The sequence below is a fragment of the Brassica rapa genome, unplaced genomic scaffold, assembly GCF_000309985.2.
Source record: "Brassica rapa cultivar Chiifu-401-42 unplaced genomic scaffold, CAAS_Brap_v3.01 Scaffold0323, whole genome shotgun sequence".
NCBI lineage: Eukaryota > Viridiplantae > Streptophyta > Magnoliopsida > Brassicales > Brassicaceae > Brassica > Brassica rapa.
In genome coordinates, this window is record NW_022610266.1 from 49,491 (window position 1) to 62,659 (window position 13,169).

The 13,169-nt window shown below is 44.5% G+C and overlaps 3 protein-coding genes across 3 annotated transcripts; 1 reads left to right on the top strand and 2 right to left on the bottom strand.

The window, feature by feature from the left end:
* Positions 1-8,624: 8,624 nt before the first annotated feature.
* On the bottom strand, positions 8,625-9,086 carry LOC117130068. Its single transcript, XM_033283196.1, has one exon. The coding sequence runs from the start codon at positions 9,084-9,086 to the stop codon at positions 8,625-8,627; it is 462 nt and encodes a 153-aa protein (XP_033139087.1).
* A 671-nt stretch (positions 9,087-9,757) lies between these two features.
* LOC117130067 (uncharacterized protein At4g04775-like) lies at positions 9,758-11,888 on the top strand. Its single transcript, XM_033283195.1, has 2 exons — positions 9,758-9,931; positions 10,014-11,888. Exons 1-2 carry the CDS (start codon positions 9,758-9,760, stop codon positions 10,302-10,304), a joined length of 465 nt encoding a protein of 154 aa, XP_033139086.1. The 3' UTR covers positions 10,305-11,888.
* Positions 10,663-12,939, bottom strand: LOC103831494. Its single transcript, XM_033283197.1, has 4 exons — positions 12,585-12,939; positions 11,903-12,501; positions 11,407-11,821; positions 10,663-11,333 (listed from the first exon to the last, which is right to left on the bottom strand). Exons 1-4 carry the CDS (start codon positions 12,937-12,939, stop codon positions 10,663-10,665), a joined length of 2,040 nt encoding a protein of 679 aa, XP_033139088.1.
* Between the last annotated feature and the right edge of the window lie 230 nt (positions 12,940-13,169).

A 13,169-nucleotide genomic window follows, 5' to 3' on the forward strand; every position in this document is an offset into this window, starting at 1 on the left:
ATGATACCACATAGCTTTAACATCCACCACCCTTCACAAGCAATCCCTCAAACACATACAGGCCAACGTCAGGCCTACAATAACCAAATACACACCAAGCCTAATCCGGTACCTAAGCCAGACTTAGGACTTAATGTCAGAACCTGCAAGCAAATCAATCAACCACAAACACAATCACAATAATAAGACTATGAGTATCTACGACTCGATCTAACTCGTAACACCATATATCAGTGCTACACTGACTCGAGGGTTCCATAACCCTCTACGACACACTAACACAACACTCTAACCTGGGCCCTGGTGACTTCGTGTTCCTCCTCTCTATCGGCAATATCCTATCTCCCTACCACAAAGGCCAGAAGAAGGAACTTTCAACCGACCGCGGCCCACAGTCATTCGGGTCACCGCGCGACAGCCCACAGTCCTTCGGGCCACTGCCACATTACACCGTCGTGTAATACTCAGCCATAGTACATGACACCGTTCGTCTGAGTCTTCCCGATCCAGCGAATAGGGGGTTTCCTTGAACCCGCTGGCTACGAGGCCGAGGAAACACTAATCACCCCTACACAAGCCTAGTATGGGCGGGTTACGCACATACTGTTGGCAACACTCACACAACACAAACTCAATCTAGAACCTAACGTAACGATAAATTTCCATAGCCTAACTAGACACTCGACTTCACAATACTAACTATAGTACCAGTAGTCCGGCCTATATGGCCTAAGACCCTTTGTACTAACTACTAAACAACAATATCAATACTAAACAACTCAATCAAACCGTTACCCAGATAGTCCAGCCTCCCTCTGAGAAACTATCTTTAAAGATAACGGAACCTGCACTCAACCATATCAACACACAAGAATAGAAAACATGATGCATCCTATTCTTAGTCCTAATCAGGTTATCAGCTCAGTCTTAATTCTTTTAGCCTAGCCCGTGCTAAACTGAGTCCGGTTCCATAAATAAAATAACCCTAAGGACTCTACCATTCAATAGCGTGATCATTCTACTCTACATGCAGACTCGATCTACCCTAAATTCCAAGTGGAATTCAAACAAACCAACTTACAGTGTTCTAGGCGAGAAGCTGCTGGTTGATCGGAGAGTACTTGGCCAAAACCCAAGGGACGCCTTGACTGGACTGGACTGAACCGACCTCGACTTGGACAGACCCTCGGCTTGATCATGAAGACACTAACAGGTCTGGATGGACTGATCTGGACTCGGACAGAACCTCCTCTAGCTTCTGGACAGTTCTTCGGCCTTCCCGGCGGAATATCGAGCAGAACTTTGACTGATCTGAACCCGTGGATCTGAACTAAGTCCGGACAGCACCTCCACTTGACCATCACAGAATATGACTGGCCTGGACGGATTGAATTGGACAGAGCTTCCGCCTCACAATCGTATAGAATCATCGATTGGACGGAACTGGCCTTCTCGGTCTTCAGAATCGATCAAACTCTAGATCGAACACTTTCATTTTCTCTCTCTCTCTCTAGCCACGTTTTGAACTTGCTTTGGTGTGTTATGGATGTCTGAAACTGAAGGGGGTAGCTGGGTATTTATAGGAAACACCAGCCAATCAGATTCAGGTTGGTGGCCGCCCGTGTGTCGCTCCGCATGGCTCCGGACGCATGCACGGCGGCACCTCGTGCTCCACATGGCTGGCTGCATGTCCAGGACACATGCAGGACTCCACCACTCCTTCCAGATGTCAGGCTGCATGACTGGAACTCATGCAAGTCGCCACAGCATCACACACATGGCTGGCCACATGCTTCGGTTGCATGTGCGGAGACACCTCGTGCTTGGTCGCTCCACCTCGTGCTTCTATGTGTCAGGCTGCATGGACTGCTTTAATGCACGTCTACACCTCCTCCTTGTGTTGACACTCATCTGCTGATGTGATAGACAGAACGTCCTGGCCATATGCATAGGGACACCTCAGCTTCTTGGTCAGTTTACGCGATTTTTGACCTTTCCGGCATATTTTCGTCCCGCGATCAATCCCGAATATTTTTCTTCTCCCGTTCAGATGAGTTTAATATATTTAATAAACTCCAATCTGAAGTCTGACCTTGGCGGTAAATATTTCCCGATCCTTCGGCTTCATCGAAGACTTGCATAATACTGAAATTAGGGTTTTAGTCTAATTTCGGGTTTTCCCGTCGTTCTTCGATCCCGTCGTGCTTAAGTCCCGTCATGCTTCCAATGTCTTCAAAATAATATTATGCTGAAGTTTCGCGGAAAACTTCGTGCTGAAGAAACGTCATTCTTCCAAAACGTCGAGCTTCTAAACCGTCGTGCTTCCAAAAATGTTATGCTTCCAAAACGTCCGTCTCATCAATCTAAGACATCTTCTAACTATGGTCGAGCAACTTATTCGACTCATAGTTCACTCAGGATCACTTCTTCGCCCACTTCGTACTTTAAAACTTCTCGATCGATCCTTATCGCCCGCGACTCGACCACCACAAAGATACTCGACCACTCTTTCTTTTTTTTTTTTTAACGGGTTTCTACATTCTCCCCCCTTAATAGAATTCGTCCTCGAATTCTTAGTTGCGCAATTGCTCGTCTTCACAACATTCTCCACTCGTTTCCATAACCTCTGTACTCTGTCCACCACGGTTCCTTGAGTGTCCTCTTCAAGGACTCCACAATCGTCTTCATATCTCTTGACTGAGTCGTCCTCTTCCTCTTATTCTGCCATAACACCTTGATTGCCCATGATACTATCTTGTCCATGATCGTTCCTGATTACTCCAACCATTTTCTCGATCTTCGTCTTCCCAACTACTGATGAAGTCCTTTTCCAACGAAGTCTTGTCTACTCCCATTTGTCCAGTCCATACCACAGCCCAGTCTTCTGAACTTGTCTCTTCTCTTTTCGCTTTGGGTTTGGGTTTGGCCTCGAACTCCCTCCACTTTAAGGTTTTCATCCCTTAAAGTTCCGATCAACAAACACACTTACTCCCTGCAACTCAAAAGAACACTTCACACACAAGTTAGTAGACAACTAATCCCAATAGTCTACTAACAACAACCTAGCAATGCTAACCAGCAACCTAACAGATCTACCAAAGCAATCTAGCAAGTCTAGATTCCACTATATCAATCCTAATTCCTAAAACAAAAAATCCTATCGCTGGACGTGACCGGTTTCCCTAATGCCTTTTGTGACTCTTTTTGACTCGATAAATATTTAAAACCGATTAAATCATGAGTTCCGGAAGAATGGACGAAACCATGCTCTGATACCACCTCTGTAACACCCCCGAACCGTCCTAAGCATAGGTCGACCCACCAGCCAACAATCAAACAAGAACATGACCGACGGACGACCCACACCAAGGGTTGGAGATGAAAGGCCAACCGGCCAGCCAACAATCAAACAAGAACATGACTGACCGTCCAACCCAACACCATGGTCCGGAAGCGCTACGTGACGGGCTAGGGACAATCCGGTCAGAGTCACAAACTTTACTCCACGACCTAGACCAGTTCATCCACTAACTCGTCCCGCTGCGTCAAAGCATAAGGCTTTGCAACCCGTACCTAGAGTTAGCGTTTTCCGTTAGATCAAGGCCTAAGGCTTTTCAACCCGTGCCTCGACCTAACGTTGTGTTAGACCGGACTAGTCAAATATCAGAGTACTCATGAAGCGCATATAAAACAATTACTTTTATTGATTCAAGAAATATTCATACATTGAATAATTCAAGACTGGGCCCGGCCTAATGCCAAATCAAGTCAACATAACACAATTCACAATACCGTTTACAAAAGGCATGAAAATCTACACCGGCGGTCCTAACGTCCAGCACGAAGCTATCCGATCATCCTTACCTAAAGCAACCTGCAAAAAGGACAACGGAGTTGGATGAGTAATCTAGTATTACTCAGTGAGCTGGTGGCCTCTACACGCAACCTAGACTCAACCCAGACAACCCAAAATAACAATCAATCTAGCCCTAGCATGCAATAAAAGCTAAGGCTAAGTAAACTGTTACTAAGTTAGACTTAGCCTCCTGCCATGATCTAGCTTCAAGTAACAGGAACCTGCATTAAAACAAGTCAACAAACAATCCCTAGTTAACAATATATACGCCTGAGTTCAGTACTCATGTAGTGTTAGACACTTAGACTATACAAGTATCACTAGTCGATCGACCAACAATCAAACAAGAACATGATCGGCCAACCAATGATACCACATAGCTTTAACATCCACCACCCTTCACAAGCAATCCCTCAAACACATACAGGCCAACGTCAGGCCTACAATAACCAAATACACACCAAGCCGGTACCTAAGCCAGACTTAGGACTTAATGTCAGAACCTGCAAGCAAATCAATCAACCACAAACACAATCACAATAATAAGACTATGAGTATCTACGACTCGATATAACTCGTAACACCGTATATCAGTGCTACACTGACTCGAGGGTTCCATAACCCTCTACGACACACTAACACAACACTCTAACCTGGGCCCTGGTGACTTCGTGTTCCTCCTCTCTATCGGCAATATCCTATCTCTCTACCACAAAGGCCAGAAGAAGGAACTTTCAACCGACCGCGGCCCACAGTCATTCGGGTCACCGCGCGACAGCCCACAGTCCTTCGGGTCACTGCCACATTACACCGTCGTGTAATACTCAGCCATAGTACATGACACCATTCGTCTGAGTCTTCCCGATCCAGCGAATAAGGGGTTTCCTTGAACCCGCTGGGTACGAGGCCGAGGAAACACTAATAACCCCTACACAAGCCTAGTATGGGCGGGTTACACACTTACTGTCGGCAACACTCACACAACACAAACTCAATCTAGAACCTAACGTAACGATAAAGTTCCATATCCTAACTAGACACTCGACTCCACAATACTAACTATATTACCAGTAGCCCGGCCTATATGGCCTAAGACCCTTTGTACTAACTACTAAACAACAATATCAATACTAAACAACTCAATCAAACCGTTCCAGATAGTCCAGCCTCCCGCTGAGAAACTATCTTTAAAGATAACGGGAACCTTCACTCAACCATATCAACACGCAAGAATAGAAAACATGATGCATCCTATTCTTAGTCCTACTCAGGTTATCAGCTCAGTCTTAATTCCTTTCATCTCAGCTTAGCCCGTGCTAAACTGAGTCCGGTTCCATAAATAAAATAACCCTAAGGACTCTACCATTCAATAGCGTCATCATTATACTCTACATGCAGACTCGATCTACCCTAAATTCCAAGTGAAATTCAAACAAACCAACTCACAGTGTTCTAGGCGAGAAGCTGCTAGTTGATCAGAGAGGACTTGGCCAAAACCCAAGGGACGCCTTGACTGGACTGGACTGAACCGACCTCGACTTGGACAGACCCTCGGCTTGACCATGAAGACACTAACAGGTCTGGATGGACTGATCTGGACTCGGACAGAACGTCCTCTCGGTCAGCGTGCTGAGTCCAAGGACCAACGTGCTGATATGTGTACTGATGGACAGCCACTGACGTCCTATGTGTGCTGACGGACAGCCACGGACGTCCTGTGTGTGCTGACGGACACACACAGACACACATGGACACACACAGACAGCCACTGACGTCTTGTGTGTGTTGACAGACAGCCACGGATGTCCTTTGTGTGCTGGCGGACACCCGCGGACATCCTGTGTGTACTGAACAGACAGCCCACGTGGGCCAAAATCACCCAAACAGTCCAAGGGAAGGGTCAGCGTGCTGAGGCCAGGGACCAACGTGCTGATATGTGTACTGATGGACAGCCACAGACGTCATGTCTGTGCTGACGGACACACATGGACTGCCACATACGTCCTGTGTGTGCTGACGGACACACACTGATGTCCTGTGTGTACTGACAGACACCCACAGACGTCCTGTGTGTACTGAACAGACAGCCCACATGGGCCAAAATCACCCAAACAGTCCACGGGAAGGGCCAGCGTGTTGAGTCCAAGGACCAGCGTGCTGATATGTGTACTGATGGACAGCCACAGACGTCCTGTGTGTGCTGACGGAAAAACACGGACACACACGGACGTCCTGTGTGTGCTGACGGACACCCACAGACGTCATGTGTGTACTGAACAGACAGTCTACGTGGGCCAAAATCACCTGAACAGTCCACGGGAAGGGCCAGCGTGCTCAGTCCAAGGACCAGCGTGCTCAGTCCAAGGACCAGCGTGCTGATATGTGTACTGATGGACAGCCACAGACCTCCTGTGTGTGCTGACGGACACACACGGACACACATGGACACACACAGACAGCCACAGATGTCCTGTGTGTGCTGATGGACAGCCACAGACAGCCGCGGACATCCTGTGTGTGCTGACTGGACACCCACAGACATCCTGTGTGTACTGCATAGACACCCCACATGGGCCAAAATCATCCAAACAGTCCACGGGAAGGGCCAGCATGTTACAGGCTGGGATTCAGACTGCTAAAATGGACGATCAAAGGTTCAAGAACCGGACTGGACAGGACGGACGGACGGCTAGGGCGCGGCTTGGTCGGATGCGAGAGATGGAGATGGCTGATCTGGTTCCTGAAACAAATGAGAAATATTTTTATGAGTTTTATGAATCAAAAATGATGAACAGGAAGAATACTAAATGAAAAATGAAGAACAGAAAGTAAATATGACTTTTTATGGGGTTTTATATCAATGGATGATCTATAACTATATGATGCTAAAATGAAACAAAAACAAAAGAAGGATAGGGATGGAGGATGGATTCAGGTTGCTGGACTGAAGTCTCTCTCAACAAGAACAGGGGATGGAGATGGCGTGAAGGTGGAATCAGGCTTGCTGGACTGAAGTCTCTCTCAAGGCCGGATTGATGGATGGAATGGAATGAAGAATCGCCACAAGTTTGGTGATGAAAACTTGATAAGATTCAAGGCTCTTTCTAGGTTGGCTTCTCACGTAAACTAGAGAGAAAAGTAAGGGTTTTGCTAGGGCAAACTATCTCATATATTTCATAAGCTAAAAAAAAATACAAGGCTGCTTATAGTGGGGATTAAATACCCTGCAGCTATGCCCTTCTAGGGGACTTGAAGCAAAAACAACATGGACTCTCTTGGACAAGCTAAAATCGACAAGGCCTAAACAAAGTGGGCCGACTCTACTAGGACAAGCTAAAGCAAAGGCTAAACAAAGGCCTTGAATTATTGGACTCAAGAAAATAAAGACTTAAACAATTTGCCCATGAGTTCTTGAATTGAAATTAAAAAGAACCAACACAAACCAGAAACATAAACCGATTAGAAATCATAATTGAAATCTTACCTTCTTACCTTAAATGGATTGGGCGGATTACTCAGAACCGGCTGAGCTTGGGGAGGTGTCTGAACCGAGATCACATGTAGAGATGGTTAGGCCGGTTTGGTTCTGGCCGAGTGATCTGAATTGGAGGGAACCGGCTTGGTCTTGAACCTCTATTGGACCGGCTGGATCTTGAATCTTCAATTGGACCATCTCTTCAATCAGCAGCTCTTCATCTTGATCAAGGATTTGTTGGACAGCTTTAGAGAATCCAAGTCTTATGGCCTTGGCTCCACTCCGGGTAGTTGGACCACTAGTAACTATGGGAACCTCAACTTGGATGGCCGCATCATTCCCACCCCCTTGAAAAGGTTCTGGCCTCAGAACACCATCATCTGCAAGGAAAGGGGACAAGTCAGATACATTGAACACAGGGGAAATCTTAAACTCACCTGGAAGCTCAAGCTTGTAAGCATTGTCATTGATCTTCTCAAGGACCCGGAACAGCCCAGTGCCTCGGGGTGACAGTTTGGACTTCCTTTCTTCTGGAAAATGCTCTGGCCTCATGTGTAACCACACTAAGTCGCCTGGTTCAAACAGCACCTCCTTTCTCTTCTGGTCGATACGGGCTTTGACCTTGGCCGCCTTTGCCTCTAACTTCTCTCGAACCCTCCGATGCATGTTCTTAACGAATTCGGCCTTAGTTGCACCTTCTCGGCTGCGGAACATAGACTTTGGCAGTTCGGACATGTCTAAAGGCGTCTCAGGCTGAAAACCATAAACAACTTCAAAAGGAGAAAGTTCTGTGGCAGAGTGTCTAGCATGGTTGTAAGCAAACTCAATAAACGGTAAACAGGATAACCAGTTCCTCAAGTTCTTACCGACCGTAGCTCTCAACAACTGAGAGAGTGTACGGTTTACTACCTCAGTTTGGCCATCCGTTTGTGGATGGCAAGTGGTCGAGAACAATAGCTTTGTACCGATCTTACCCCATAGTGTCTTCCAGAAATGACTTAGAAACTTAGAGTCTCGGTCGGACACAATGGTTCGCGGAATACCATGGAGACGTACCACCTCTTTAAAGAACAGATCGGCTGTCTGGGTAGCGTCATTGGTTTTGTCACAAGCTATGAAGTGAGCCATCTTGGAGAACCTGTCCACCACTACAAAAATGGAATCCTTGTTGTTTATCTTGGGCAAGCCCAGCACAAAGTCCATAGAAACATCTACCCAAGGGTGGTTAGGAATAGGTAGTGGCATGTGTAAACCATAAGGATGTGACCTGGATTTTGTCTTGAGACAGACAGTTCATTTGGCGCATAGGTTCTCCACATCTCGTTTCATGTTTGGCCAAAAGAAATGGTCGGTCAGGACACTTAGGGTCTTGTCTCGGCCGAAATGTCCCATGAGGCCGCCACCATGAGCCTCCCGAACCCGCAGTTCCCTCATCGAGCCTTTGGGAATGCATAACTTCTTTTCTTTGAACAAGAAACCTTCATGCTGGTAATAAACACCGAATGCTCCTTGTGTGGTTTTCCTGAAAGCTTCTTGAAAATCAAGTTCAGTGGCATAAGAATCTCTAATGAATTCAAAACCCATGATCTTAGCTTCCATGGTCGAGATAAGAGTATGTCTCCGGGATAGGGCATCAGCCACCACATTGTCTTTGCCCTTCATATACTTAATCACATAAGGAAAAGTCTCCACAAACTCCAACCATCTGGTGTGCCTCCTCTTGAGTGTGGTCTGTCCTCTTAGGTGTTTAAGCATCTCATGATCTGTATGAAAAACAAACTCTTTAGACAAAAGATAATGTTGCCAAGTTTCAAGGGATCTCACTAGAGCATAAAGCTCTTTATCATAGGTTGGGTAGTTCAAGGTTTCTCCACTCAGTTTCTCGCTGAAGTAGGCCACTGGACGTCCTCCTTGAGTAAGCACGGCTCCTATACCTGTCCCTGAAGCATCACATTCAATCTCAAAAGTTTTATCGAAGTTAGGCAGAGTAAGGACGGGCTGGCGATCTATTTCCCCACCGGAACTATGGTGTCGCACTATTTCTCCATCAAACTATTGCCTCGTTTCATTTCCCCACCAAACGAAAGTTAAATATCTATATACCCACCATATCAAAGTTAAATATCTCTTTCCCCACCCGACCAATTTCGATGGTTAAATGTCGAAACCCAGTACCAAACCATCAAACCTCCGTTAGTAAACCGAAGGAAAACCCAAATATTGCTAAACCGGACCTATATCTCGGTGATAACCCGACACAAGGGTCAAAAATCCAAATCTAAAAAATCCCAAATTGGTAAGAACCCTAGAAAAAACTGTAGAATGTGAATCTCAGAGTTCTTCTTCTTCTTTTGTTATTGTCGAGTGCTTATTGCTTTTTGTTCTTAATCTCTTCTCACTTTGTGTTAATTTTCAGATCTAAAGCCATGAGTAACGTGTCTGGAGCTTCTATTGGTTCGTCAAGTGGACGTTCTGGAGGCAGAGTGTTTGGTGTGCCGAGACTTTGTCATTGTGGGGTTCAAATAATGGAATTGGTTTCTAAATCCAGCAACAATCCGTACCGGCGTTACTATCGTTGCGGATATGCTGTATCTAAGAAGGTAATTTGATTAATCCTTGCTTCTTCTTCATTGTATTAGTTAATGTTTTCTTTTCATAATTTTTTGTCTAAATAATGCACAGCTCTCGAATGACAACCACACTTTCAAGTGGGTCGATGAGGCTTATTTAGATGAGATAGAGGCATTAAAAATGAAAAATGCTTCACTTGCGGCAAAACTGGAGACAGTTACAATGGAGAGGAATGAGTTTGAGAGAATAGTGTTTGAGAATGTGCAAATGAAGCTTGAGAAGGAGATTTTCGAGAGAGTTGAAGAGGCTTTGGTTGAATCATCTTCTACGATGAAGAAAATGATGGTTGTTGTAGTTGTTTTGTGTATGGGCATGGTTGGGTTTAGTAAGCTCTTTGGTTGAAAAGGTTTATGTAGGAATGACCTTTGTTTTAGTAATCTTGTGTTTTGTGTGTTTGATCATTGTGGTTTGTGTAACTTTGACATGGTTTCAATTTTATTAATGCAATGACTTTGTCTATTTTAAGATGATTGTTAAGCCTATTTTATTCAGTAGAATGCAATGATTTTAAAGAAAATATACAAGCTTTTAGTTGCAGTAACAAAGATAATATGAAGTGCAAAACAAAGATAGATACATGTCATTACATTACATGGATCCAAGACCATTTAGTTCAAAACCAAAGATATATGTCATTACATAGCTGTCGAAAATTAAGTTCAAAACAAAAGATAATAGATGCCATTACATATCAAATCATTCAAGCTTGAGAAACACTAGCTTGAGTGAGAGTTCCTTGTGAGGATTCACCTGCAGTTTGAGATGTGCTTACCGGAACCAAATCATCATGCTTGCCCTGCTTTGCATGCCACCTCGAGTTGTGATTAGCCTTACCACAAATGCCACAATGCATAGTCCTTTTCTTGGCTTTTGGTAGCTTCTTGGTTGGTGACTCATTCACACCTCTTTTCCTTGTCTTATCCGCTTTGGTGAGCTTCTTCTTCTTCTTCCCTGTTTCTTTCCCTCGTTCTCCCTCTGTTTCTTCCCCTTGTTCATCCTCTACAGGTGGAGCATGTACATCAGGAGCATCTGTTTTGGGCCAAAACATAGAACCCCTGACTGGAACAATTCCATCTGTGTAGTTTCTTCTCCACTTAGCCGTGCGAAACCACTCACAAACATAGTCGGACGGATCAACCATTAACTTCAGCATCACACCATATGCATGCTTACATGGAATTCCAGTGATGTCGAACTTCCTGCACGAACAAGTTCTTTTCTCCAAATGGACACGATGAGTTTGGCCATTCATTCTTGAGTCAAAGTAGCCTTTAACGCTTCTTCTAACAACACATTTGTTGGCTCCGTCTTTAAAGGGCTTATCAACAAGAGCCTTAGCGAGAACTCTCTGCACATATGGTGTACATTTTCCTGACAAAGAGAGAGCCAATTAAGTTAACTGAATTTATATTTTTAGATATTAGAAGTATTGAAAAAAACTTACCTTGGTGTTCATGTGATTCTCTGGATCTTGTGGCTATACGTACCATAGCAAGTCTTGCTATTGTTTCGAGCATATGCACAAATGGCTTCTCTCTTGCCTTGTTGATGGAGCTGTTAAAGGACTCTGTCGAGTTGTTCTCCACATCTTCGCAGTAATTTCCCAGCTTGAAGAAAGCTCGGCACCAACTCTTCGGATTTGTAGCCATAACATCTGTATACACACCTGTATCGTAGAAACTTAACCTGTCCAAGTTTTGCTGATACTTTGCTTCATTGTAGCTCCATGCTACACTCCATATGTAAGACTTCATCTGTTTTTTGTTGCCATGTTTCTTCTTCAAATTCCCGTAGATGTGTCTTACACACTTCCGATGCTCCATCTTAGGCAACTCTATCTTAATAGCTCTGATCAATCCCTGATACAGAACCACAAACTTAATCAAACAACAACATAAAGAAACAGTGATTTCAACCAAAAAAAAAAACAAAAAACTTACCGGGCTACGGTCTGAGACAGCAATGTAATTGTCACCATCCTTTAGATCCAAATCAACCTTCAGTTTTTGCATAAACCATTGCCAATTCTCGTTATTTTCCACCTTTACAACAGCCCAAGCTATTGGATAAATTGCATTGTTTGCATCTCTACCTAAAGCAACCAATAACTGTCCCTTGATTCTTTCTTTGAGGAAGCAACCATCAAGTCCTATCAATGGCCTACAACTCTCCTTCCAATTATTCCTGAGGGCGCCAAAGCAAATATAGATCCGATTGAAGACATCTTGACCTTCATCATTCTGGAACGTGTCTACTTCAACAGAAGAACCAGGATTTGATTCTACTATCTCGGCAGCATAATCTTTAAGGCGTGCAAACTGTTGATCATGTTCACTCTTAATCCACTTCAAAGCTTTATTCCTACCAGCTTGACACTGAGGCCTAGACACACTAATAGACCAATTTGCCATGATCAATTCCTCGATCTTCATAGGCATATAGTATGCCGGCTCTTCACGGATCTTGTTCACAAACAAACTAGCTATCACAGGGACCTTCACCATCTCACACTCTCCATTAACCTCACATGTGTGGTTATCTACAAACAACCTAACTCTCCAAATTTTATCCTTCGGAAGGATCGAAGCATAAATTTCCAGCCACAAGCTTCATCATTCTCACCATGACCAGCACATTCGAAACCAAGCTTATCCTTATCATACCTGTATTGTCTGATATTGCAGCGAGTCCTAAGAGCATAATCGAGGACTCTGTCTTTGAAAGCCACACCATTGAAGAATGTCTGGTCTCGGTACAAATGCCCATCACCACGGCGTATATGCGTCCTCATTCTCTGTGGGGCTTCAGGATCTTCTTCTTCCTCATTATCTTCATCACTCTCAGGCAAGACGTCATGCTGAATTGGCGGCTCACTCACGAAATTTCGCAACAATTCGTCGAGTTCAAACTCTTCTCGCTCAACTTCTTCATCATCAATTTCGAACTCTCCTTCGCCGATTATAGGTACTACAGACATGGTAAACACGAATTCAATCGTTTCCTGTTGTTTTCTCTCAGGAATTCTCTCCCACTCTCTCTATTTCACGTTCTAGGGTTCTTGGGTTTTTGATTTGGGGATTTTTTGGGTTTAGATAGATTAGGATGGTTAAGTCGGGTTAAAAATAATTAAGTTCGGTTAAGTCGAGATTCGGTATTACTAACCCGTCTTAACCAAACTAATTAACCAACTAAACATGGTTTTATGTG